The sequence below is a fragment of the Bufo bufo genome, chromosome 2 (assembly GCF_905171765.1).
Source record: "Bufo bufo chromosome 2, aBufBuf1.1, whole genome shotgun sequence".
NCBI lineage: Eukaryota > Metazoa > Chordata > Amphibia > Anura > Bufonidae > Bufo > Bufo bufo.
The window spans coordinates 212273893-212301684 of NC_053390.1; the positions used below are offsets into that span (position 1 = coordinate 212273893).

Consider the following 27792-nt stretch of genomic DNA (forward strand, 5'->3'; position numbering starts at 1 on the left):
CAATCAAAAAGAGGGACATTTAGGGAGAAAAGAAGGACATAGGGACTTGGGTCAAAAAGAGGGACTGTCCCTCCAAAAGAGGGACACTTGAGAGGTATGGATTATTTGTTACCCAAAAACGTATAAACCTCGAGGTAAGTAAGGGTACTTTCACACTTGCGTTGTGAGGATCCGGCAGGCGGTTCCGTTGCCGGAACTGCCTGCCTGATCCGGAAATTCATGCGCAAACGTATAGCATTTGTAGACAGATCATTCTCTTAACCACTTAAGGACCACAGGTTTATACCCCCCTAAAGACCAGGCCCTTTTTTACAAATCGGCACTACACTACTTTCACCGTTTATTGCTCGGTCATGCAACTTACCACCCAAATGAATTTTACCTCCTTTTCTTCTCACTAATAGAGCTTTCATTTGGTGGTATTTCATTGCTGCTGACATTTTTACTTTTTTTGTTATTAATCGAAATTTAACGATTTTTTTGCAAAAAAATGACATTTTTCACTTTCAGTTGTAAAATTTTGCAAAAAAAACGAGATCCATATAGAAATTTTGCTCTAAATTTATAGTTCTACATGTCTTTGATAAAAAAAAAATGTTTGGGTAAAAAAAAAATGGTTTGGGTAAAAGTTATAGCGTTTACAAACTATGGTACAAAAATGTGAATTTCCGCTTTTTGAAGCAGCTCTGACTTTCTGAGCACCTGTCATGTTTCCTGAGGTTCTACAATGCCCAGACAGTACAAACACCCCACAAATGACCCCATTTCGGAAAGTACACACCCTAAGGTATTCGCTGATGGGCATAGTGAGTTCATAGAACTTTTTATTTTTTGTCACAAGTTAGCGGAAAATGATGATTTTTTTTTATTTATTTTTTTTTCCTACAAAGTCTCATATTTCACTAACTTGTGACAAAAAATAAAAACTTCTATGAACTCACTATGCCCATCACGAAATACCTTTGGGTCTCTTCTTTCCAAAATGGGGTCACTTGTGGGGTAGTTATACTGCCCTGGCATTCTAGGGGCCCAAATGTGTGGTAAGGAGTTTGAAATCAAATTCTGTAAAAAATGACCTGTGAAATCCGAAAGGTGCTCTTTGGAATATGGGCCCCTTTGCCCACCTAGGCTGCAAAAAAGTGTCACACATCTGGTATCTCTGTATTCAGGAGAAGTTGAGGAATGTGTTTTGGGGTGTCTTTTTACATATACCCATGCTGGGTGAGATAAATATCTTGGTCAAATGCCAACTTTGTATAAAAAAATGGGAAAAGTTGTCTTTTGCCAAGATATTTCTCTCACCCAGCATGGGTATATGTAAAATGACACCCCAAAACACATTCCCCACCTTCTCCTGAGTACGGGGATACCAGATGTGTGACACTTTTTTGCAGCCTAGGTGGGCAAAGGGGCCCATATTCCAAAGAGCACCTTTCGGATTTCACTCGTCATTTTTTACAGAATTTGATTTCAAACTCCTTACCACACATTTGGGCCCCTAGAATGCCAGGGCAGTATAACTACCCCACAAGTGACCCCATTTTGGAAAGAAGAGACCCCAAGGTATTCGCTGATGGGCATAGTGAGTTCATGGAAGTTTTTATTTTTTGTCACAAGTTAGTGGAATATGAGACTTTGTATGAAAAAAATAAAATAAAAAAAAAATCTGCATTTTCCACTAACTTGTGACAAAAAATAAAAGATTCTAGGAACTTGCCATGCCCCTCACGGAATACCTTGGGGTGTCTTCTTTCCAAAATGGGGTCACTTGTGGGGTAGTTATACTGCCCTGGCATTTTCCAGGGGCCCTAATGTGTGGTAAGTAGGTAAATGACCTGTGAAATCCTAAAGGTGCTCTTTGGAATATGGGCCCCTTTGCCCACCTAGGCTGCAAAAAAGTGTCACACATGTGGTATCGCCGTATTCAGGAGAAGTTGGGGAATGTGTTTTGGGGTGTCATTTTACATATACCCTTGCTGGGTGAGAGAAATATCTTGGCAAAAGACAACTTTTCCCATTTTTTTATACAAAGTTGGCATTTGACCAAGATATTTCTCTCACCCAGCATGGGTATATGTAAAATGACACCCCAAAACACATTCCCCAACTTCTCCTGAGTACGGCGATACCAGATGTGTGACACTTTATTGCAGCCTAGATGCGCAAAGGTGCCCAAATTCCTTTTAGGAGGGCATTTTTAGACATTTGGATACCAGACTTCTTCTCACGCTTTGGGGCCCCTAGAATGCCAGGGCAGTATAAATACCCCACATGTGACCCCATTTTGGAAAGAAGACACCCCAAGGTATTCAATGAGGGGCATGGCGAGTTCATAGAAATTTTTTTTTTTTGGCACAAGTTAGCGGAAATTGATATTTTTAATTTTTTTCTCACAAAGTCTCCCGTTCCGCTAACTTGGGACAAAAATTTCAATCTTTCATGGACTCAATATGCCCCTCACGGAATACCTGGGGGTGTCTTCTTTCCGAAATGGGGTCACATGTGGGGTATTTATACTGCCCTGGCATTCTAGGGGCCCTAAAGCGTGAGAAGAAGTCTGGAATATAAATGTCTAAAAATTTTTACGCATTTGGTTTCCGTGAGGGGTATGGTGAGTTCATGTGAGATTTTATTTTTTGACACAAGTTAGTGGAATATGAGACTTTGTAAGAAAAAAAAATAATAATTCCGCTAACTTGGGCCAAAAAAATGTCTGAATGGAGCCTTACAGAGGGGTGATCAATGACAGGGGGGGTGATCAATGACAGGGGGGGTGATCAATGACAGGGGGGTGATCAGGGAGTCTATATGGGGTGATAACCACAGTCATTGATCACGCCCCTGTAAGGCTTCATTCAGACGTCCGTATGCGTTTTGCGGATCCGATCCATCTATCAGTGCATCCGTAAAAATCATGCGGACATCTGAATGGAGCTTTACAGGGGGGTAATCAATGACAGGGGGGTGATCAGGGAGTCTATATGGGGTGATCACCACAGTCATTGATCATGCCCCTGTAAGGCTTCATTCAGACGTCCGGATGCGTTTTGCGGATCCGATCCATCTATCAGTGGATCCGTAAAAATCATGCGGACGTCTGAATGGAGCTTTACAGGGGGGTAATCAATGACAGGAGGGTAATCAATGACAGGGGGGTGATCAGGGAGTCTATATGGGGTGATAACCACAGTCATTGATCACGCCCGTGTAAGGCTTCATTCAGACGTCCGTATGCGTTTTGCGGATCCGATCCATCTATCAGTGCATCCGTAAAAATCATGCGGACATCTGAATGGAGCTTTACAGGAGGGTAATCAATGACAGGGGGGTGATCAGGGAGTCTATATGGGGTGATAACCACAGTCATTGATCACGCCCGTGTAAGGCTTCATTCAGACGTCCGTATGCGTTTTGCGGATCCGATCCATCTATCAGTGCATCCGTAAAAATCATGCGGACATCTGAATGGAGCTTTACAGGGGGGTAATCAATGACAGGGGGGTGATCAGGGAGTCTATATGGGGTGATCACCACAGTCATTGATCATGCCCCTGTAAGGCTTCATTCAGACGTCCGGATGCGTTTTGCGGATCCGATCCATCTATCAGTGGATCCGTAAAAATCATGCGGACGTCTGAATGGAGCTTTACAGGGGGGTAATCAATGACAGGGGGGTGATCACCACAGTCATTGATCATGCCCCTGTAAGGCTTCATTCAGACGTCCGGATGCGTTTTGCGGATCCGATCCATCTATCAGTGCATCCGTAAAAATCATGCGGACATCTGAATGGAGCTTTACAGGGGGGTAATCAATGACAGGGGGGTGATCACCACAGTCATTGATCATGCCCCTGTAAGGCTTCATTCAGACGTCCGTATGCGTTTTGCGGATCCGATCCATCTATCAGTGCATCCGTAAAAATCATGCGGACATCTGAATGGAGCTTTACAGGGGGGTGATCAATGACAGGGGTGTAATCAATGACAGGGGGGTGATCAGGGAGTCTATATGGGGTGATCACCACAGTCATTGATCACGCCCCTGTAAGGCTTCATTCAGACGTCCGGATGCGTTTTGCGGATCCGATCCATCTATCAGTGGATCCGTAAAAATCATGCGGACGTCTGAATGGAGCTTTACAGGGGGGTGATCAATGACAGGGGGGTGATCAATGACAGGGGGGTGATCAGGGAGTCTATATGGGGTGATCAGGGATGATCAGGGGCTAATAAGGGGTTAATAAGTGACGGGGGGGGGGGGGGGTGTAGTGTAGTGTAGTGGTGCTTGGTGCTACTTTACTGAGCTACCTGTGTCCTCTGGTGGTCGATCCAAACAAAGGGGACCACCAGAGGACCAGGTAGCAGGTATATTAGATGCTGTTATCAAAACAGCGTCTAATATACCTGTTAGGGGTTAAAAAAAACACATCTCCAGCCTGCCAGCGAACGATCGCCGCTGGCAGGCTGGAGATCAACTCTCTTACCTTCCGTTCCTGTGAGCGCGCGCGCCTGTGTGCGCGCGTTCACAGGAAATCTCGGCTCACGCGAGATGACGCCTATTGGCGTTAGCGTAGCCTGGGGGAGCCGCCGCAATGACGCCTTTCGGCGTTACAGTTGCGGGAAGTGGTTAAATGCATTGCAATACCTGATCAGTCTCTCTGGTGTCATCCAGAAAAATGGATCCGGTATATTTTTTTTTTTCTACATTTTTAAAGGTCTGTGCATGCGCAGACTGGGAAACCGGATCCGTTTTTTCCGGAAGACTTGATGCTGGATCCGGCATTAATGCAATGGAAAAATAATGCCATTCTGGCAAGTGTTCCGGAATTTTAAATACCGTAAGAGTGACTGAACTGAAGACATCCTGATGCACACTGAACGGAATGCTCTCCATTCAGAACGCATTAGGATAAAACTGAAGCGTTTTTTTTTTTCCGGTATTGAGCCCCTGGGATGGGACTCAATACCGGAAAAGTATAACACTAGTGTGAAAGTACCCTAATCTTCCCTGACAGCTGCAGATGTGCTTTTCTTCTTCTGGTGTTTATGAACCCTGTGGTGACTGGCCCATTCAGGGATCGTCTGGTCCACTCCGTCACTGTCAGTTGGTCCTCCCTAAACTCCTATCGCCGGATTCACGTCAGTACAAGCACCTTGCAAGGAGCAGCAAGAACATAAACAGTGCACTTCCAACGCCGACCATGAGATGGCGTTGCGCAAGGAAACCCAACTCCACCCGTGACAAGAAGCGTGCTCACATGACGCGCCGGAGTTCACGAGTCCTCCAGGTGCTGCCAGCCTCTCCGCAGTCATGTCCGCCGGGGGCTGCTGTGCCGAGGTCTACAGCTCTGTGTTTGACTACAACACCCCGCGTATAGCGCTTATCAAGAGCCGCAAGGTCGGACTGCTGAACAGAGTCATCCAGCTGGCTATCCTCGCCTATGTCATTGGGTATGGCATTTCCATAGAACCTAGCTGCGCTTATTATTGTTTCTATTGTGAATGCATGGAGAGCGGATTATAGGCAGCGTAGCGGTGATGTGTATGTCATCGCTTCTTGCCATATGTTCCTGTCTGCCGGAGCGATGATCTGCAGCTGTAGTAGAAGTGCTATCACAGCTCAAGATCCTGATTAAAGTGTTTGTTTCCTGTGCAACGTGTAATAATTGTCACCTTCACAGAGGAATAATATTCTCTGGTGGGAGAAGTGGCCTCTGACCTGATTGGAGCGCCCTGTGCCCTCCAGGGTGGCACCCGGTGATGAATGCTATGGGCACCTTTTGTACTGATTTGTTTTACCAATTCTAAATGAATGGGGTTTTCCTGGTATCTTCTAACCTGCAGAAGTCAAGTTGCTTCAGCATTCCTTACCCCTTTTCATCCATGTCTACTGAACTTCTGTGACCACCAGGACTGGATGTGGAATCTTCCGCTGAGTTTTGTGCCCCTAAGGCCTCATTCACACCACCGTTCCAATCTAGCTGCTTGCCCTGCTCCCTCACAGCCTGGTAGGCACAGGACCCTTGTGTGTTTATAAAGTAAATATACGTTCCCCTTTTTATATAGTATGATGAACTTGTACACGATTGTATATGCTCGCTGACCAGCGCTGCACTCCCGGTGTCCTGAATAAACCAGCCGCCAGGAGTTTTTTTTCCCTAAATAAAGTATATTACAAAAATGTTCCCCGTCACTGTCCCTACACATTTGCAAAAAATTAATAAAAATTAAACAGCAGTTTCCTTTTAACCCCTTAACGCAAAATGCTGTGCATGTACGGCGGGGGGAAGTTGTGCCAGAACGCATTCCTCCGTACATGCACGGCGGGCTGATCGGGCGGGTGCAGGAGCTGCGCCCGCCTAATCACTTTAGGGGTCCGGCAGTCCCTGGTAGCCGGGCCCCTGCTGTATCTGCCAACACGCTGTTTACTGCGATGCCGGCTGATTAACCCCTTCTATGCCGCTGTCTGCGCTGACCGTGACACAGAAGTGGTTTGCAGCGGATGAAGGAGCGCATCGGGTCCCCGCGCTGCTGTGGCGTGGGATCCAATGTGTGACAAGGCAGCCCAATGCCATGCAGAGGCTGCCCAATGCCTTGCACGGCATCCATCGGGCCTGACTTCTACGGGTGCCCAGGAGATCCAACCTCAGGCTGGGTCTTCTAGGCAACCTGTTAGTGTATAAGGCCTCATGCACACAAACGTATTTTGTTTCCGTGTCCGTTCCGTTTTTTTTGCAGATAGAATGCGGACCCACTAATTTAAATGGAGCTGTAAAAAAATGCGGATAGTCAACCTTTTGTTTTCCGCGTCCGTTGTCCATGGTTCCATTCCGCAAAAAAAATAGAGCATGTCCTATTCTTGTCCGTTTTGCGGACAAGGATAGGCATATACAATGGATCCGCAAAAAAAAAAACGGATACCATACGGACGTCGTCGTTTTTTTTTGGACCGCAAAACGCATACGGTCGTGTGCATGTAGCCTTACTCTGTGTAATACACTAACACGAAATGCATTACAATACAGATTTATTGTAATGCATTGCAGAGATCAGACAGCCAAAAGTTAAAGACCCAGAGTGGGACAGAAATAAAGTTTGTAAAAAAAAAAAAAAAGTGTTTTCAATAAAAAAAAAAATAGTTACGTATATCAAGGGGAGAAAAATAGAACTGGATCGCACATCCACAATGCTATGCTTAGATCTAATTGAACTTGCTTCTCAGCGCAATATTGAAGTGTACAGCCCCTATACTGCATGCTGTACAAGAGGCATTAGTGTACATTTTGATCAAAAGGCATAAGCCCACTCACCACGCCAAGGTTGCCTCTTAGAGTGGGACCTACTCTGACAAAAAAAGGCGCAGCACACTGTGTTGACAAAGCGGCACTGCCCTAGTAGGCGGCAGGTCTCAGCAGTCCAACAGCAACCCTACTATCCGACCATAAAAAAATAGTTTCAAGTTAAAAAAAAGAAAAAAACGCCCCTTTCCCCCGATTTTTATAATAAAAATAGAAAAAAAAGAAAAAACACACATATTGGGTATCGCCACATCCGTAGCGACCGGATCTATAAATATCACATGATCCACCCTGTGCGATAGACACCATAAAAAATAAAAACTGTCAAAAAAAGCCATTTTTGTCACCTTACATTACTAAAAGTGCAACACCAAGCGATCAAAAAGGCGTATGCCCCCAAAAATAGTACCAATCTAATCGTCACCTCATCCTGCAAAAAATAAGCCCCTACATAGGACAATCGCCCAAAAAAAAAAAAATATATGGCTCTCAGACTATGGAGACACTAAAACATGATTTTTTTTTTTTTGTTGTTTCAAAAATGCTTTTATTGTGTTAAATGTAAAAATAAAAAAGTATACATATTAGGTATTGCCGCGTCCATAACAACCTGCTCTATAAAAAATATCACATGATTTAACCCCTCAGATGAACACCGTAAAAAAAAATCTAATAAAAATGGTATCAAAAAGTCATTTTGTCACTTCACATCACAAAAAGTGTAATAGCAAGTGATCAAAAAGTCCTGCAAAAAATGATACCCTACCTAAGAAAATCGCAAAAAATAAATAAAAATATGGCACTCAGAATATGGAGAAACTAAAACATGATTTTTTTGTTTGTTTCAAAGAAGGTATTATTGTGTAAAACTTAAAGGGGTTATCCCATCTTAGACAATGGGGGCATATCGCTAGGATATGCCCCCATTGCCTGATAGGTGCAGGTCCCACCTATCAGAGAAAGTTGAGGGCACACTGCGCATGCGCAGCCGCCCTTCATTCATTTCTATGGAGCCGCCGAAAATAACCGAGCGCTGGCTCGGCTATTTCCGTCCGCCCCATACAAATGAATGGGAGCGGTGGCTGCGCATGCACGGTGCGCTCCCATTCACTTCAATGGAAGAGGCAGGGAGCTGCGGCTGGTGGTGGACGGACCCCCGGAAACCCGGTGTCCTCCAGCCACAACTCTCCCCGGCTCCGTTCTTCTCGTAGGTGGGACCCGCACCTATCAGACAATAAGGGCATATCCTAGCGATATGCCCCCATTGTCTAAGATGGGATAACACCTTAAATAAAAGTATACATATTAGGTATTGCCACGGTAACAACCTGCTCTATAAAAATATCACATGACCTAACCCCTCAGGTGAACACCATAATTTTTTTTTATATAAAACGGTGTTAAAAAAAGCAATTTTTTTGTCACCTTACATCACAAAAAGGGTAATACCAAGCGATCCAAAAGTCATAAGCACCCCAAAATTGTACCAATCAAACCGTCATCTCATGCCGCAAAAAATTAGCCCCTGTCTGACAATTGCCCAAAAAATAAAAAAAAACTATGGCTCTCAGAATATGGAGAGACTAAAACATGATTTTTTTGTTTAAAAATGCTGTTATTGTGTAAAACTTAAATAAAATAAAAAAGTATACACATTAGGTATTGGCACATCCGTAATGACCTGCTCTATAAAAATATCACATGACCGAACCCCCTTTAGGTGAACACCGTAAAAAAAAAAGTGTCACACAAGCCATTTTTTTGTCACCTTATATCACAAAAAGTGTAATACCAAGCGATCAAAAAGTCATATGCACCCTAAAATAGTACCAATCAAACCGTCATCTCATACCGAAAAAAATGAGCCACTACATAAGACAGTCGCCCAAAAAATAAAAACTATGGCTATCAGAATATGGAGACACTAAAAAAGCATTTTTTTCAAAAATGCTTTATTATGCAAAACTGAAACAAACAACCAAAAAAGTTGTCATATTTGGTATTGTCGCGTTCGTAACAACCTGCTCTATAAAAATACCACATAATCTAACCTGTCAGATGAACGTTGTGAATAGCAAAAAATAAAACTGCCAAAACAGCTTTTTTTTTTGTTACCTTGCCTCACAGAAAAAAGTGTAATATAAAGCAACCAAAAGTCATCTGTGCCCTAAAATAGTACCAACAAAACTGCTACCTTATCCCATAGTTTCCAAAATGGGGTGACTTTTTTTTTTTAGTTTCTACTCTAGGGGGGCATCAGGGGGTCTTCAAATGTGACATGGCAAGTTAACATTATCCCAGTGAAATCTGCCCTCCAAAAACCATATGGCGTTCCTTTCCTTCTGCGCCCTGCTGTGTGCCCGTACAGCAGTTTACGACCACATATGGGGTGTTTCTGTAAACTACAGAATCAGGGCAATAAATATTGAGTTTTGTTTGTCTGTTAACCTTTGCTTTCTTAGCGGAAAAAAATGATTAAAATGGAAAATCTGCCAAAAAAGTGAAATTCTGAAATTTCATCTCCAATTTCCATTATTTTTTGTGGAACACCTAAAGGGTTAACAACGTTTGTAAAATCAGTTTTTAATACCTTGAGGGGTGTAGTGCTTTGTATCTGGTCAAGGGTTTGCCAGTTCGTTGATGTACTGCTCCAAATCAATGTTAAATGAATATTTGCATGCAAGGATCAAACTGAGACACACACAGCTGGGGGTCAAAGCAAGATCTCTGGTTTATTGCGGAACAGTAGACAGTATATAGGACAGCAAATATAGAACAGGAAGGAGTGGGGGGTGTAAGGTGGCGTATATTTTTTCTATTGGCTGTAAACTCTGTATTTTCTACAACATCTGTGTGCAAGAGGAAGTCCCCCCCCCCCTCCTCCCCTTACAGATGGGTGAAGCCGTTATTCTTTGTTTGCTTGAAGCTGCTTGCTTGAGTTGAACAGAAATTGTTTTGAGGCACATAATAAAGCGGAAAGTAAAATTCTTGTTCTAGGCGTTGGCTGGGTGCCTGGCTGCCATTTTAGCTAAAGTATAGTTCTCAACAAGCAAGTATCCATTTTGTCTCAATATTCCATAACAGCAGTTTCTAAAATGGGGTAATTTTTGGGTGGTTTCTATTGTCCAAGCCTCACAAAGTGACTTCAGACCTGAACTGGTCCTTAAAAAGTGGGTTTTTGAAATTTTCAAAAAAATTTCAAGATTTGCTTCTAAAATTCTAAGCCTTCTAACATCCCCAAATATAAATCTGCATTCACAAAATGATCCAAACATGAATTAGACATAAGGGAAATGTAAAGTAATAACTATTATATGAGGTATCACTGGTCCTTAAGGTGAAAAATGGCCCGGTCTTTAAGGGGTTAAACCCTTTTACCTGGGGCTAGTTTGCCCCTTCCTGCCCAGGCCATTTTTTGCAAATCTGATATGTCACTTTATGGGGTAATAACATTGGAACACTTTTACTTGTCCAAGCTATTCTGAGATTGTTTTTTCATGACACATTGTACTTCATGACAGTCACAAATTTGAGTCCATATATTTCACCTTTTATTTATGAAAAAATCCCAAATTTACCAAAAATTTTGAAAAATTCGCAATTTTCAAAATTTCTATTTCTCTGCTTTTTAAAACAGGAAGTGATACATCATCAAATAATTATTACTTAAAGTAGACATATGGGGAATGTTATGTTGGCATCATTTTGAAAATGCCATTTCTTTTTTTAGGACGTTAGAATATTTAGAATTTTAGAAGCAATTCTTAAAATTTTTAAGAAAATTTCCAAAACCCACTTTTGAAGGACCAGTTCAGTTATGAAGTCACTTTGTGGGGCTTACATAGTGGAAACCACACATAAATAACGCCATTTTAGAAACTACACCCCTCAAGTTATTCGAAACAGATTTTACAAACTTTAACCCTTTAGGTATTCCACAAGAATTAACCACCTCAGCCCCCAGTGCTTAAACACCCTGAAAGACCAGGCCACTTTTTACACTTCTGACCTACACTACTTTCACCGTTTATTGCTCGGTCATGCAACTTACCACCCAAATGAATTTTACCTCCTTTTCTTCTCACTAATAGAGCTTTCATTTGGTGGTATTTCATTGCTGCTGACATTTTTACTTTTTTTGTTATTAATCGAAATTTAACGATTTTTTTGCAAAAAAATGACATTTTTCACTTTCAGTTGTAAAATTTTGCAAAAAAAACGAGATCCATATAGAAATTTTGCTCTAAATTTATTGTTCTACATGTCTTTGATAAAAAAAAAATGTTTGGGTAAAAAAAAAATGGTTTGGGTAAAAGTTATAGCGTTTACAAACTATGGTACAAAAATGTGAATTTCCGCTTTTTGAAGCAGCTCTGACTTTCTGAGCACCTGTCATGTTTCCTGAGGTTCTACAATGCCCAGACAGTACAAACACCCCACAAATGACCCCATTTCGGAAAGTACACACCCTAAGGTATTCGCTGATGGGCATAGTGAGTTCATAGAACTTTTTATTTTTTGTCACAAGTTAGCGGAAAATGATGATTTTTTTTTTTTTTCTTACAAAGTCTCATATTCCACTAACTTGTGACAAAAAATAAAAACTTCTATGAACTCACTATGCCCATCACGAAATACCTTGGGGTCTCTTCTTTCCAAAATGGGGTCACTTGTGGGGTAGTTATACTGCCCTGGCATTCTAGGAGCCCAAATGTGTGGTAAGGAGTTTGAAATCAAATTCTGTAAAAAAATGACGAGTGAAAGGTGCTCTTTGGAATATGGGCCCCTTTGCCCACCTAGGCTGCAAAAAAGTGTCACACATCTGGTATCTCCGTATTCAGTAGAAGTTGGGGAATGTGTTTTGGGGTGTCATTTTACATATACCCATGCTGGGTGAGAGAAATATCTTGGCAAAAGACAACTTTTCCCATTTTTTTTTTTTTATACAAAGTTGGCATTTGACCAAGATATTTCTCTCACCCAGCATGGGTATATGTAAAATGACACCCCAAAACACATTCCCCAACTTCTCCCGATTACGGCGATACCAGATGTGTGACACTTTTTTGCAGCCTAGATGCGCAAAGGTGCCCAAATTCCATTTAGGAGGGCATTTTTAGACATTTGGATACCAGACTTCTTCTCACGCTTTGGGGCCCCTAGAATGCCAGGGCAGTATAAATACCCCACATGTGACCCCATTTTGGAAAGAAGACACCCCAAGGTATTTAATGAGGGGCATGGCGAGTTCATAGAAATTTTTTTTTTTTGGCACAAGTTAGCGGAAATTGATATTTTTTTATTTTTTTCTCACAAAGTCTCCCGTTCCGCTAACTTGGGACAAAAATTTCAATCTTTCATGGACTCAATATGCCCCTCAGCGAATACCTTGGGGTGTCTTCTTTCCGAAATGGGGTCACATGTGGGGTATTTATACTGCCCTGGCATTCTAGGGGCCCTAAAGCGTGAGAAGAAGTCTGGAATATAAATGTCTAAAAAATTATACGCATTTGGATTCCGTGAGGGGTATGGTGAGTTCATGTGAGATTTTATTTTTTGACACAAGTTAGTGGAATATGAGACTTTGTAAGAAAAAAAAAAAATAATTCCGCTAACTTGGGCCAAAAAAATGTCTGAATGGAGCCTTACAGAGGGGTGATCAATGACAGGGGGGGGGTGATCAATGACAGGGGGGGTGATCAATGACAGGGGGGGGTGATCAATGACAGGGGGGGTGATCAATGACAGGGGGGGTGATCAATGACAGGGGGGTGATCAATGACAGCGGGGTGATCAATGACAGGGGGGTGATCAGAGAGTCTATAGGGGGTGATCACCCCCCTGTCATTGATCACCCCCCTGTCATTGATCACCCCCCTGTAAGGCTCCATTCAGATGTCCGTATGTGTTTTGCGGATCCGATCCATGTATCCGTGGATCCGTAAAAATCATACGGACATCTGAATGCAGCATGACGGGGGGGGGGGGTGATCAATGACAGGGGGGTGATCAGGGAGTCTATATGGGGTGATAACCACAGTCATTGATCACGCCCCTGTAAGGCTTCATTCAGACGTCCGTATGCGTTTTGCGGATCCGATCCATCTATCAGTGGATCCGTAAAAATCATGCGGACATCTGAATGGAGGGGTGATCAGGGGCTAATAAGGGGTTAATAAGTGACCCGGGGGGGGGGGGGGGGGTGTAGTGTAGTGTAGTGGTGCTTGGTGGTACTTTACTGAGCTACCTGTGTCCTCTGGTGGTCGATCCAAACAAAGGGGACCACCAGAGGACCAGGTAGCAGGTATATTAGACGCTGTTATCAAAACAGCGTCTAATATACCTGTTAGGGGTTAAAAAAAACACATCTCCAACCTGCCAGCGAACGATCGCCGCTGGCAGGCTGGAGATCCACTCTCTTACCTTCCGTTCCTGTGAGCGCGCGCGCGTTCACAGGAAGTCTCGGCTCGCGCGAGATGACGCGTATATGCGTGACTCTGCGCAGGGCTGCCACCTCCGGAACGCGAATCTGCGTTAGGCGGTCCGGAGGTGGTTAAAGGAAAATGGAGATTACATTTCTTAATATACCTTTTTTGACAGATTTTCCATTTAAATCCATTTTTTTCTGTAACACATCAAGGGTTAACAGCCAAACAAAACTCAATATCTATTACCCTGATTCTGCAGTTTACAGGAACACCCCACATGTGGTGGTAAACTGCTGTAAGGGGACACGGCAGGACGCAGAAGAAAAGGAGCGCCGTATGGTTTTTGGAAGACAGATTTTGCTGGACTGGTTTTTAGTTCAATTTGAAGCCCCCCTGATGCACCTTTGCAGTAGAAACTCCCCAAAATTTACCCCATTTTTGAAACCAATGAGGACTCTAGCATAACGTAAACCGGACTGATCCGTTATGCAGGCCATAGACTTCTATTATGACGGAATGAATAACTGAATGCCTCTAAAGGCATTCTGTTATGCATTCCATCATGGAATTGCGTTATGGTCCCTGGTAACGGAATCCATAACGCAATTCAGTAAATGCCACAACACGAACCCGCACATGAACTTCAAAATATGAAATTCGCTCATCCCTACTGCTGTGCATGCCTGCCTATACTATACACACTCCCACAGTCGCAGCCACCAGAGAGGCCGGCATATTCCCTATGGTTTACAAACATGGCCACTGCTGCTGGATTGCAGGGTGGTCGTAATCCCTGGATATGAGCAGTGTATAATGTGATGGAAAAATGAATCCAGCTAGCAAAGGAAGCAATATGGACAGTCACAATACATTAATAAGTGCCTTGTATTAACTTTGTCTTCATGATAAATTGTTTGCTGAAGTAAGACAACCCCTTTTAATGTTTTTCACCCTTACTGTATTATTTTTTACAGATGGGTTTTTGTCTGGGAGAAAGGATACCAGGACTTTGACACTGTAGTTAGCTCTGTAACATTGAAAGTGAAAGGAGTTGCAGCGACAGACACGGAGGATCTTGGATTCAGGATCTGGGACGTGGCTGATTACATTATACCTGCTCAGGTGAGTTTTGTATACCTTGCTATCAAATGGCATATTTCTGATGTCTCCTAAACAAGTCAGTCGGCTGGATATAGAAGCATCGTAACTGGTAAATGTTTTTGTTTTTTTACCCTTGGGTCAGCACTAAAAAACACCCACGCATGCCCATCCCTTTTATAGCAACTAGATTGTAAAATGGTTGCACCTGCCACATTTATATATGTATGTAGGTAGTGTTTGTAGGCCATAGGTACATAAACTGGCCCTTTACTATGTCATAAGATGTCTGTCCATGAGTTTGGGACCATATCTGTTTCTCAGAAGCTTGAAGTTCTTTAGCATTTCAGGAAATGAATCACAGTTTCTCAGCACAAAAAAACAGTGTTGTGTAAGAGAGTACAATCGCAGAACAGCTTTGCCATTTCTCAACCCTTGTTTCATTTATTTAATTTATTTTCACTGGCAATTTTTTCACACACATTGTGTTTCTGGGTGGCACTGAAGGGGTTTTGGTGTTCTACACACTCATAAACCCATGTTAGCAGTAAAGGTTTATTCCAGTTATGTGACGTTATCCACATTATAGGGGATAACTATTACTTCGGCCGGGGTTCTACTGCAGGGACCCCACTGATTAGGAGAATGGGGACCCCGTACCCAGTGGAGCCCACAATATGAGTGGAGCGTCTAGTAAGGCATATGCACAGCTGCTCCAGTCATTTCTACGGGACTTCATAGTACAGCACTCGGTTGTACCCCCAGGTCCCCCACCAATCTAATAGTTATCCCCTATCCTGTGAATAGGGGATAACGTCACATAACCGGAATACCCCTTTAACTGCTGACCTGCACATCCTGGGTTTAGAAGTCTGGTGGGCGGTCTTATCAGTAATTGACAGCCTTCCTTGTATAACTGTTCATACAGAGATAGCTGTAAGTTACTGATCAGGACCACCCACAGGACTGCTAAGTACAGAGGGAGTCCTTGTTCACACTTGATCAGTTATTTCCATCAGTTATTGTGATTCAAAGCCACTGAACAGGTGCAGATCTTTCCATTATACCTTATGTCTGTGTAGGCTTCACTTCTATTTTTGGTACACAAATCACTGATCAAACACTGAAGTGTGAACAAGGCATGATATATGTCTTTGATATATAGATTTGTATAAAATCTTCTCAGCTCTTCCTGTGGAAATCCCACAGCGTATATACCATGTGTGGCTGTAACCTCAGGCTATCTTCACGTGGCCAAAATCTGGCACAGATTACGCAGCAGGAAATGCCTGTTTTTCTGCTGTGGAACCAATGCTCAAAAAGCCATCAGCAGCTTCCCACTAACCTCAATATAAAAAAAATTGTGTACATGGTAGAATTTTTTTCAGAAGCTGATTTGAAAAATATTTCTTTAAATCCTATGTGATGGTGGTTTTCCATAGAGCGCAATGAGAAAAAACAAAAATTTGCATGGATATAAAGTATTCAGACCCTTTGCTATAACACTTTAGCTGTGGGCGCCTCCTATTTCTCTTGATCGTCTTTGGGATTTTTCTGTGCCATGATTAGAGTCTACCTGTTGTAAATTCAGTTTATCGGACATAATTTGGAAATACACCCTCCCCGTCTTTATCTGGTTTCACAGTTGACAAGGCATATTAGAGTAAAAACCAAGCCATGAGAAGGTAAGAACTGCCTGTCGGTAAATAATCACCTAAAGGACTCTCAAGTCTGATGACCAAGATTGAACTTTTTGGCCTCGCCTAAGCATCACCTCAGGAGAAAACCAGGCGTTGCTCATCACTGCTCCACCAGTGAAGCATGGTGGAGGTGCAGCACGCCAGACCTGCAGGTTATTGCGATTTAGTGAGGTCACGGTTATAAGCAATCGAGGGTTACTCACTTTTTAGAGGAGAACCCTGGGCAGGCATGCGGCAGTGAAGGAGAGGTAGACACAAGTTCCTCTGGGGCACACTCTGGATGTAGGGACCAGACCTGATGGTGGATGAGGTGCCCTGGATGTTGCAGGTATTTTGAGTGCCTGAGGCAAGGTCCCTTTAAGGATCGTGACGCCAGTGCCTGTAACGGTGGCACACCGGTTTCTAGTAGCAATAAGTGAGGTACACAGATGATATGATGAACCAAACGTTGCTTTACTTGGGAAACAGTCCAAACTTTATACAGACATTTGGTTATGCAGTCCCTTGAATCATATCATTCACAAGCAGGTTTACTTCTTAATATGGCAGGTAACAATCTTGCAAGATACTTGGAGGGTAAACAGTTAATGCTTCACAGTCAAGGCTGCTCTATCCCCTCAGCCATTCTAGCTGGCTGGATCCCAATGCCCGGATGCCTAAATGCTGGCTTTAATCCTTGGTAATAAATCTTCCTCCCGTATTGACCCTTGCTTTTCTTATAGTACCTCTGCCCATCAGCTTACTTATCTGAGCTGGTTGTATGGTTCCTGTTGTGAGGGAAGCTGCAGGTTTCTCCCAGGAGGTTCATTCCTACTACTGGGGTAATCTTCTGAGCTAACTGAGGCTCGCTTTATCTGCAGGCAGGCTATAATCCTTCACTAGCCTCCTGGTAGAAACTAGCAGCCTGGACTATCCAGCTGCATGTCAGGAGGAGGCCCTCAGCATATCTCTGGCTAAGATGCCTCTCACTTCTGTGTCCACAGACTCCTGACTACAGACTAACTCCTCCCTGTCTGGGCCTGAACATTTATACTAGGGCTCCCTATCTCCCTCTAGTGTCTAGGATGCCTAACTACACCCTAATAGGCCTGCTATGCATATCACAGGGGAAACAACACATGTAATAACACATAGAAAAATACATTAAATGCATAGTTAAATATAATATCGCTGTCCCTTGTGAGCAGAAGTAACACGTGACCCAATTGACCCTTGTGTAGTGCCCACTCCTACCTAGTGGGACACTACAGAGGCAAATTCATGCAGTAGGGTGTTTTTCAGCAGCTGGGGCAGGAAATCTTGTCAAGGTTGAGGAGAAGCTAAATGGAGCAAAGTACAGAGATATTTTTAACGAAAACCTGATCCAAAGCACTCTGGATGTCATACTGGGCCGAAGGTTCACCTTCCAACAAGACAGTGACCCTAAGCACATGGCCAAGCAGAGACCTGACCTGAACCCAATCGAACATCTCTGGAGAGTCATGAAAATGACTGTCCACTGGTGACCCCCGCCCCCCCCCATAAATATGATATAAATGTTAAAATGTATATACACACAAAAATATATACACCTTCTATATAGTCATGCGATAACATCAGGTTGGTGCTAGTTAAGTATTAGTCAAGTGCAATTGGTGAACTACATTCCACTTTTAATTAAATAATTGAACAGTTCCTTGGTTGCAGACCGTACAATGTTTGTTTCCAAGATGCGCATATGATTGCAGTCAGGATAGATCTAGATTGCAGAAAGATTACTTATCTGTTTTGAAGAGCTTGTGCTGTATCCTCAGGTGGTGTGTGTTTGCGGTGAGGCAAGGAGAGATACCAGCTGCTGATGCGCCTACTTAGGAACCACTGCACCCATTAAGCAGGAGATTCGAAATACCCCAAGTTTATCTAGCAGCGGGGTCAAATTAGCCGGGAACATCTAAGAGCCAAAGTAGGCACACAACAGCTGGTATCTCTCCTTGCCTCCCCGCAAGCACGCACCACCAACACTGAGGATATATCACAAGCTCTTGTTCTCTCAAAATAGATAAGCCATCTTTCTGCAATCTAGATATATCTTGACACTGCAAACATATGTGCATTTAGGGAACAGCCATGATACAGTTTGCAACCTAGGAACTGTTGAAGAATTAGATTCAGGGCTCATGCACACGACAGTAGCCTGTTTTGCGGTCCTCAAATTGCGGATCCACAAAACACACATTCCGGCTGTGTGTATTCCACATTTTGCAGAATGAAACTTCTTGCCCTCTTTAGAACTGTCCTATCTTTGTCTGTAAAATGGGCAAGAATAGGACAGGTTTGTTTTTTGTTTTTTCCAGCACTGCGGAACAGACATACGGATGCGGACAGCACACTGATGTGCTGTCCGCATCATTTGCAGCCTAATTTAAGTGAATGGGTCCGTGTCCGATCCAAAAAAAAATGCGGATTGGATGGGGTCCTAAAATACATTCACCATTGCATTTGACTAGCACTCATTTAGCACCCACCTGATCTTTTGTGTGTATACACATATTTTAACATTTTAATCATACTATTTTACTTATGTTTTATTTACCACAGTTTAATAAACTTACCAAAAGTGCTATTTTCTATTATTTCGAAAAGCATGTTTTTCACGTTTTCATTATGATAGGGGAACTGGAATATTTATTTATTTAATTTTTTTGCAAAAAGCCTCAATATACTGTAAAATGTGAAAATGGTGAACGGGTCTGGACTGTTTCCAAATGCATTGTTTACGGCACCAAATAAGGCCTGTTTTCAGCTGGTGATTCTGCTACTAATCTTCTACAGATCTTTCTGCTCTGGATTTTGTTGTGTAAAGAAAGCCTAAAGGTCCCTTTACACGGGATGATTGAGCAGCAGATTGTCGGGCAGGAAGCATTCCTTTCTGACAATCTGCTGCTTGCTGGTGGAAGAGACCGCTGCATTTACACACAGCGATCTCCTCCAGAGTATGGAGAGGAGCTGTCGCTAATGCCATCGCGCGTCCCCATACTGAATCGTTGTTTGCCAGCAGCAGATTGTGTTTTCCCAGCATGATCTACTGCCGGCAAACAACGATTTTTGTGTGTGCACAAATGATTGGATTATCCGATGAACAAGCTTGTTCATCGGGTTATCGGCGGTTACATGGGCTGAGAATCCTAAAGATAAAGGGCCTTTAACACTACAGAATCTTCCTCGGGTTTCTGAACAATACATACTTAAAGGGTTTTCTCACTTCAGCAAATAACATTTATCATGTAGACAAAGTCAATACAAGGCACTTACTAATGTATTGTGATGGTCCATATTGCTTTTTTGCCGGCTGGATTAATTTTTCCATCACATTATACACAGCTCGTTTCCATTGGTGGCCATGCTTGCACACTATAGGAAAAAGCGCCAGCCTCTCTGGTGGTCGGGACCGCGGTAGTAATGTAAAAGCACGACTAACGCTGCTGGATAGTCATAACCACAGAAATGAGAAGTGTATAATTTGATGGAAAAATGAATCTAGCCAGCAAAGGAAACAATATGGCCAATCACAATAAGTGCCTTGTATAAACTTTCTCTACATGATAAATGCAATTTGCTGAAGTGAGACAACCCTTTGCTAGGTCTTTGCATAAAAATTTCATGAGTTAATAAAACTTCCACATTCATATAAAGAGTTAGTTATTTTTGTTGCAGGGCTAACATGCTGCTCCTCAACATTGAATGTATCAGGTTTAAGTTCATGAGTCCTGCGATTCTAGTTTGGTGTCTGGCAACGGTGCCCACTATGGATGCCTAAGTTGGTCAGCAGTCCTCAGAAGGCAAAGCTTTTCCTGGGTATCTGATCAGCAGTTCTAATCCACACTGCTAGATGAAAAAGCACAGAGGGGAGACACACATGCATTGTACTAGATAAAGAATGTCAAACCTACTTCTTTATTTTACTTACAGGATCACAACTTGAATAACTCCATGTTGAATTAAGATCTGTTTACAGATGTTGCCAAACACCAGATTCTCAAGGGTGTTTTTGTTGTGAAAATGAAGGCTAAGATTTTTCCGAAACGTGTATGTATGTATCTATGTATGTATATGTGTGTGTGTGTGTGTGTGTATATACACACATGTACATAAATATTGGGACATCAACACAATTCTAAAATTTTTGGCTCTATACACCACCATAATGGATTTGAAATGAACAAGATATGCTTTAACTGCATATGGTCAACTTTAATTTGAGGGTATTTACATCCAAATCAGGTGAACGGTGTAGGAATTACAACAGTTTGCATATGTGCCTCCCACTTGTTAAGGAACCAAAAGTAATGGGACAATTGGCTTCTCAGCTGTTCCATGGCCAGGTGTCTGTTATTCCCTCATTATCCCAATTACAATGAGCAGATAAAAGGTCCAGAGTTCATTTTAAGTGTGCCATTTGCATTTGGAATCTGTTGCTGTCAACTCTCAAGATGAGATTCAAAGAGCTGTCACTATCGGTGAAGCAAGCCATCATTAGGCTGAAATAACAAAACAAACCCATCAGAGAGATAGCAAAAACATTAGGCTTGGCCAAAACAACTGTTTGGAACATTCTTAAAATGAAGGAACGCATCGGTGAGCTCAGCAACACCAAAAGACCCGGAAGACCACGGAAAACAACTGTGGTGGATGACTGAAGAATTCTTTCCCTGGTGAAGAAAACACCCTTCACAACAGTTGGCCAGATCAAGAACACTCTCAAGGAGGTAGGTCTATGTGTGTCAAAGTCAACAATCAAGAGAAGACTTCACCAGAGTGAAACCATTGTACACAAGATGTAAACCATTGGTGAGCCTTAAAAACAGGAAGGCCAGATTAGAGTTTGCCAAACGACATTTAAAAAAGCCTTCACAGTTCTGGAACAACATCCTATGGACAGATGAGACCAAGATCAACTTGTACCAGAGTGATGGGAAGAGAAGAGTATGGAGAAGGAAAGGAACTGCTCATGATCCTAAGCATACCACCTCATCAGTGAAGCATGGTGGTGGTAGTGTCATGGCGTAGGCATGTATGGCTGCCAATGGAACTTGTTCTCTTGTATTTATTGATGTGACTGCTGACAAAAGCAGCAGGATGAATTCTGAAGTGTTTCGGGCAATATTATCTGCTCATATTCAGCCAAATGCTTCAGAACTCATTGGATGCGCTTCACAGTGCAGATGGGCAATGACCCAAAGCATACTGCAAAAGCAACCAAAGAGTTTTTTAAGGGAAAGAAGTGGAATGTTCTGAAATGGCCAAGTCAATCACCTGACCTGAATCCGATTTGAGCATGCATTTAACTTGCTGAAGACAAAACTGAAGGGAAAATGCCCCAAGAACAAGCAGGAACTGAAGACACTTGCAGTAGAGGCCTGGCAGAGCATCACCAGGGATGAAATCCAGTGTCTGGTGATGTATATGCATTCCAGACTTCAGGCTGTAATTGACTGCAAAGGATTTGCAAGCAAGTATTAAAAAGTGAAAGTTTGATTTATGATGATTATTCTGTCCCTTAACAAGTGGGAGGCACATATGCAAACTGTTGTAATTCCTACACCTTTCACCTGACAGTCTGCAGTTAAAGCATAGCTTGGTCGTTTTTATTTCAAATCCATTGTGGTGGTGTATAGAGCCAGAAATCTTAGAATTGTGTCGATATCCCAATATTTATGGACCTGACTGTGTGTGTGTGTATGTGTGTGTGTGTGTGTGTGTATATATATATTAGTTCTGGTGCCAGAGCTATTGCTGAAAAGCTGACTAGAGGGGGTTCAGGGTGTCAGAACCCTGCCGATCAGATATTGAGGGCCCTGAGGATAGCCAATTAGTATAAAAATCTTCAACAATCCATATAAGATTGCCATACACAAAAATTTAGTATGGACCAGAATGTGAAGAGTCAATCATACATCGGACCATTTATACAAGCAATCTGACCATCAACATGCCAGAATAAACTGGCAGATCAGGGCAATAGGTACAAAAAAAAAATAGTCACTCTTGTGCAAAGTGGCAAATGACAACCATAGTTAAAGGGGTTATCCAATACCTATAATTCTCTCTCTCTCCCCCCCCCCCCCCCCATATGCCCTGGCCCCTCACACAGATTGTACTTAAAGGGAACCTGTCATCAACTTAATGCTGACCACACTGGGGGCAGCATAAAATAGTGACATAAATGCTGATTTCAGCGGTGTGTCACTCATGAGATAAAAGTTAGTAGTTGCCGAAAACCAGCATCATAATCATTACAACCCAGGCCTTGAGAAGAGTCAAATCTACCTGAAAAGAGTCATGGTTATTCATAATCTCCTGCTCTCTCACCTATCTGCTGAGTGCTGATGGAAAACTAGGTAGAAGACTGTCAGTCATCAGCAGGTGGTCAGGAGAGCAGGAATTTATGAATAACCATGACTCTTCTCAGGTGGCCGTGACTCTTTTCCAGGCCCAGTCTGCAATGATTGTGATGTTGGTTCTCGGCAACCACTTACTTTTAACTTATAAATGACAGACCGCTGAAATCAACTCACCTGTCTCTACTTTATGCTGCCGTTAGTATCGGTTCCCTTTTTAACTTGCTTCCCGACACCTGTCGCTTCTGATGCCGGCACCTTTCTGTGCCTGTTCTGTGATTAGAGCCGCACCTGGTTTTCATTCAAAATCACTGATGGAAATCACTGACCAAAACACTGACCTGTGAATGAGGCATAACTTTGAGGTGGACACACATGCTCAGTTCCATCCTTCAACTGCCACCAGCCATTTCTACTGTTAGAAGCTGAGACAGTTACAGCAGAAGGACACACCCTGTGAGCTGTGGTAGGCAGAGAGTTGCAGCAAGAAGGACACCCTGGGCTTCTAGCCTGAAGAAAATCTAGCAAACCAATTGGGACAATGACTAGAGAGATCTCTGGACCTCACTTTATTAGAAAAAGATTGTCATGTATTATATGATGTCCATTTTTATTAAAGCTTTTTCATGGTGTAATTTTTTTTCACATCTGTGTTACAGACTTTTAATGAAATCTGTTGAGATCCAGCATGGTTTGACAGCACGAATAATGCCACCCATGCTGTGAAATCAGCCTTAGGGTCCATTCACACGTCCGTGGCGCATGCGCAAACCGGCATTAATACATCTCTATGGAAATGAATACCGAATATGGCAATTGTGGTATTGTTCCGGGATTTCGGCCGGAAAAAATACAACAGCAAGCTGCTGTATTTTTTGTCCAGTCAAATACCATACAAGGGGCTTCGGTGTTCGTGCAGTAGAGGATGAGCGGGCTGCAGTGCGCAGGTGCGGATTGCTTCCAGTACCTGCAGTCTCTGGTCACTGATTTCCAGGACACGGACAGTACAGCTTGTTCAGGGGGGGGCGTGGCCAACTGCCGGCATGAGAGCACGCGTTTGAGAGCAGCTCCGCTTACCCTCTGTAATCCTGCTCCATCCTGACAAACTGCCGACTCCAGGCACAGAGTGGACGGTGTGTAAACGCAGGAGAAGACCCCGCACACTGACGATGGGGCCTAACAAGAAACAGACAGCGGCGGAGAGGCTAAAAGAATTCGCCAGGTTTGAGGCCCAAAATGGCGCCGCGACCGCATCGCCATTGCGCGCGGCGGTCACCCGGGGACAGGCCGCTCAGCAGGCAGAGGCCGAGGAACCCACCGAGCCTGAATTCACCCTCAATGCTGCATATGACCAGCTGCTGGTGGCGATTTCATCATGCCAGTCCTCGCTCACTGGGAAGCTAGAGGAGGTGAGAGTTGATGTCAGCTTGCTCCGCCATGACATGCAACAATTGCGGGATCGGGTCAAGACCACCGAGGACAGTGTATCAGCCCTGGAAGATCTGACCAGACCGATTGAAGGGAGAGTGCAAGACCTGGAGAGATCTGTGGGTCAGTGGCAACAGAAGTGCGATGACCTGGAGAATAGATTGCGTCGCAATAATGTGAGGATCTTGGGCCTACCTGAGAAAGCTGAGGGCAGAGATCCGGCGGCGTTCCTGGAGACCTGGTTCAAGAGCAGTTCCCTGAGGCACCGTTTACTCCTGCTTATGCAGTAGAGAGAGCTCATCGTGTTCCAGCCAGACAACCACCACCTGGGGCTCCCCCAAGACCACTTCTGGCGCGTCTTTTGAATTGGAGGGATCGTGACCTTCTTCTTAGTCAAGCCAGGCACAAGCAAGATATAAGGCACGACAATGCAAGGATCTCCCTTTTTCCGGATTTCTCGGCGGATCTCCAGAAGAGAAGGGCCACGTTTGTAGCGGTCAAACGCCGCCTCCGGGAGCTAAATTTACAGTACTCTATGGCCTATCCAGCTCGCCTTAGAGTAATAGATGGCGACAAGACCGTCTTCTTTAATGATCCCAGGAAGGCTGAGGACTGGGCCTCGAGGATGGCCGCGCGCCCTTCTCCGCGCTGATTTGCCCACCGTTCACACAGCAAGTATTATCTGTTCCTTTATGTCTCCTATGAGTGGGACGTGTTTAGAGACTCCCTGACTTTATTGCGAGTTTTAAGGGTTTTACGCCATGTTATAAAAGGCCACATTATCTTGCAGGCCTCAGGAGACGGCTAGCCCTATCCACAGGGATCTCTACGATTTTTATCCGGGGACGCTATACCAACATGTTCCATTCTATTAATTTAATGATGGCAGTTTTCATGATATAGATGTAATGAGGGAAGGGGCATTACCTGTGTGGTATTAACAACCATCTACACCATACAGGTCCCCGAGTTTAGGACCATTCAGTTAGTTGGTCCGGTACCTGACACACTCAGGTCATTCATGTTATTGTTATATGTTATGTTATTGCACGCTCATGTATACTCGTATCAAGTATGGCCAAATTTCTTCAACTTATTTGCAGGGAGATTGTTGTATTGGAGAATCCAGGTGTACGCACTGATGACGCACAAATTGTATAAGGGGATATATGTCCTTGATTCAGCAATTTCATCATTATGGCCCCCTTAAGAGTCATGTCATGGAATGTCAGAGGCTTGGGAGACCCTAAGAAGAGGATTGCAGTATTCTCTCAGATTCGGTCTTTTAACCCTCACATACTGGGACTTCAAGAAACCCACCTCACCCCGGAAACGGGAAATAGGCTTAAAAAACCCTGGGCCCAACATCTATTTAGCGCTTGCGGCAGTGCACACTCCAGAGGAGTAGCAATCCTGTTTCATAGAAGTCTTAGGTGTGAGATTCATCACTCTATGGTTGATCCAGGAGGTCAATACATTTTCATATTTGCTCATATCGACTGTGTCCCCTATGTAATTGTTAATTTGTATAATTCACCCCCTGCATCTCTCTCCCTGCTGCAGTCAGTCGTAGGTTTCGTGACTCATTACCCCACTGCTCGCTTCTTGTGTATGGGAGACTTTAACCAGGCGATGAGCGAGGACTTGGATAGATTTAGGGGGAGGAGTGGTGAAAATACGTCCCTCGCTAGGATCTCTCAGGAGATGGGATGGATAGACATGTGGAGGGCTAGGAATCCACATACCAGAGAATATTCTTGTTTCACACCCTCTAGAGGCGCTCTATCTAGAATAGACTACCTGTTTGGCAACTCCATAGTGTATACAGACCTGGTGGACATTCATCATGGACCGCAGGGGCCCTCTGACCATGCCCCGGTGTTAGCTGAGCTGGAATCCTCTAACTCTCCTAGACTTGGCAGTAAAATGCATGTCCACCCTTTTTGGCTCACCCTATTTGGCCCAACAGACAGAGTCCCTGATCAGTTGAAGGTGTTTTTTGAGGTCCAGAATGCTTCCACTGATCCCTTATTATTGTGGGAGACATTGAAGGCGTATCTTAGAGGTTGCCTCAAGTCCTCCATTTCATATGTCAAGAGAGAAGCGCTGCATAAGGAGGAGGAACTACTTGCTAGTTGCAAGGTCGCTGAGAGGGAGTTCACTGAGTCCCCCACGGAGGAGCATAGAGTTGAGTGGATGTCTAAGGGTAGACAATACATGTTGCACTTAGAAGAAAAGAGCAAAAGAAAACTTTTCTTCCTTAAACAACAGGCGTTTGAGACAGGCAACCAGGCAGGGAAACTATTTGCCCATATAGCACGTGCCAACACTATGGCTCCACCAGTACTTTGCCTAAGGGAGACTGATGGACGCATAGTGGAGACGATTCAAGATATATTAAAATACCTCCATGCTTTCTATGCGGATCTATACAGGTCGGCGGCCAACTACACTGAGCAGGATCTAGTATCATACCTTAGTGAAGTTTCCTACCCTAGACTAAATGATCTGGATAAGGGTATCATGGAGCAGGATATTACTCTCGAGGAGGTGGAAAGAGCTATCATGGACTTGCCTTCAGGAAAGGCCCCTGGTCCGGATGGCATCCCAGTGGAGGTGTATTCTAGGTACAAGGAGGATCTGAGCCCGCAGTTGCTGAGGCTGTATAGGGCTGCGCACTCCGGCGGATTACTGCCGGAATCAATGTACGATTCCTCCATTGTTGTGATATTAAAACCCGGCAAGCATCCGCTGGACTGTGGATCTTATCGTCCAATTTCGCTTCTGAACTTGGATTATAAAATCCTGACTAGGATTCTAGCTAACAGATTGAACAAGGTGATAACATCCGTGATTCACTCTGATCAATCAGGTTTTATGCCAGGGAGATCCACCTCGGATAACATCAGGAGAGCGCAAGTGATTGCGCAGGTGGGTGTTGCAGAGGGAGCAAAGTGGGCATTAGCCTCTCCAGACACGGCTAAAGCTTTTGATTCCCTAGAGTGGCCCTTCTTAATAGCTGTGCTGAGGAGCTTTGGCTTCGGTCCCAATTTTATTAGATGGATTGGTATACTTTATAATAACCCCTCTGTAAGTATTCAGCCTAATGGCTCATACTCTGAAAATATTTCTTTACATAGGGGAACTAGGCAGGGATGCCCGCTCTCACCTCTTTTGTTCGCAATAGCGATAGAACACCTGGCAATAAGAATTAGACAGGATCCAGTATACACAGGGGTGTCAGTGGGAGGCAGGGAGGATAGAATAGGATTGTATGCGGATGACCTGATCCTGTTTGTCTGACCCGGAAGTGTCCCTTCCAAGACCGATCGAGGTCATTGCGTCCTTCGGGCGATACTCGGGCCTACTCATAAACTGGGGAAAGTCTGCCATCATGCCTCTATGGGCACACGACTGGCCGGAATGCCATCACAATTTACCTGTAGTTGATAGGTTCAAAT

At 43.7% G+C, this 27792-nt stretch overlaps 1 protein-coding gene across 2 annotated transcripts in view; it reads left to right on the top strand.

Annotated features, from left to right (window-relative positions):
• Nucleotides 1–5258: 5258 nt before the first annotated feature.
• P2RX4 (purinergic receptor P2X 4) overlaps nt 5259–27792 on the top strand; it is a 126173-nt gene continuing 103639 nt past the window's right edge. For both annotated transcript variants that reach the window (XR_005776149.1, XM_040416111.1), the window contains exons 1-2: nt 5259–5453; nt 14703–14850. Coding sequence is in view for 1 of the 2 variants with exons in the window: in XM_040416111.1 (XP_040272045.1) it covers nt 5314–5453; nt 14703–14850 (288 nt within the window). In the remaining variant the exon portion in view is untranslated. The remainder of the gene's footprint in view (nt 5454–14702; nt 14851–27792) is intronic.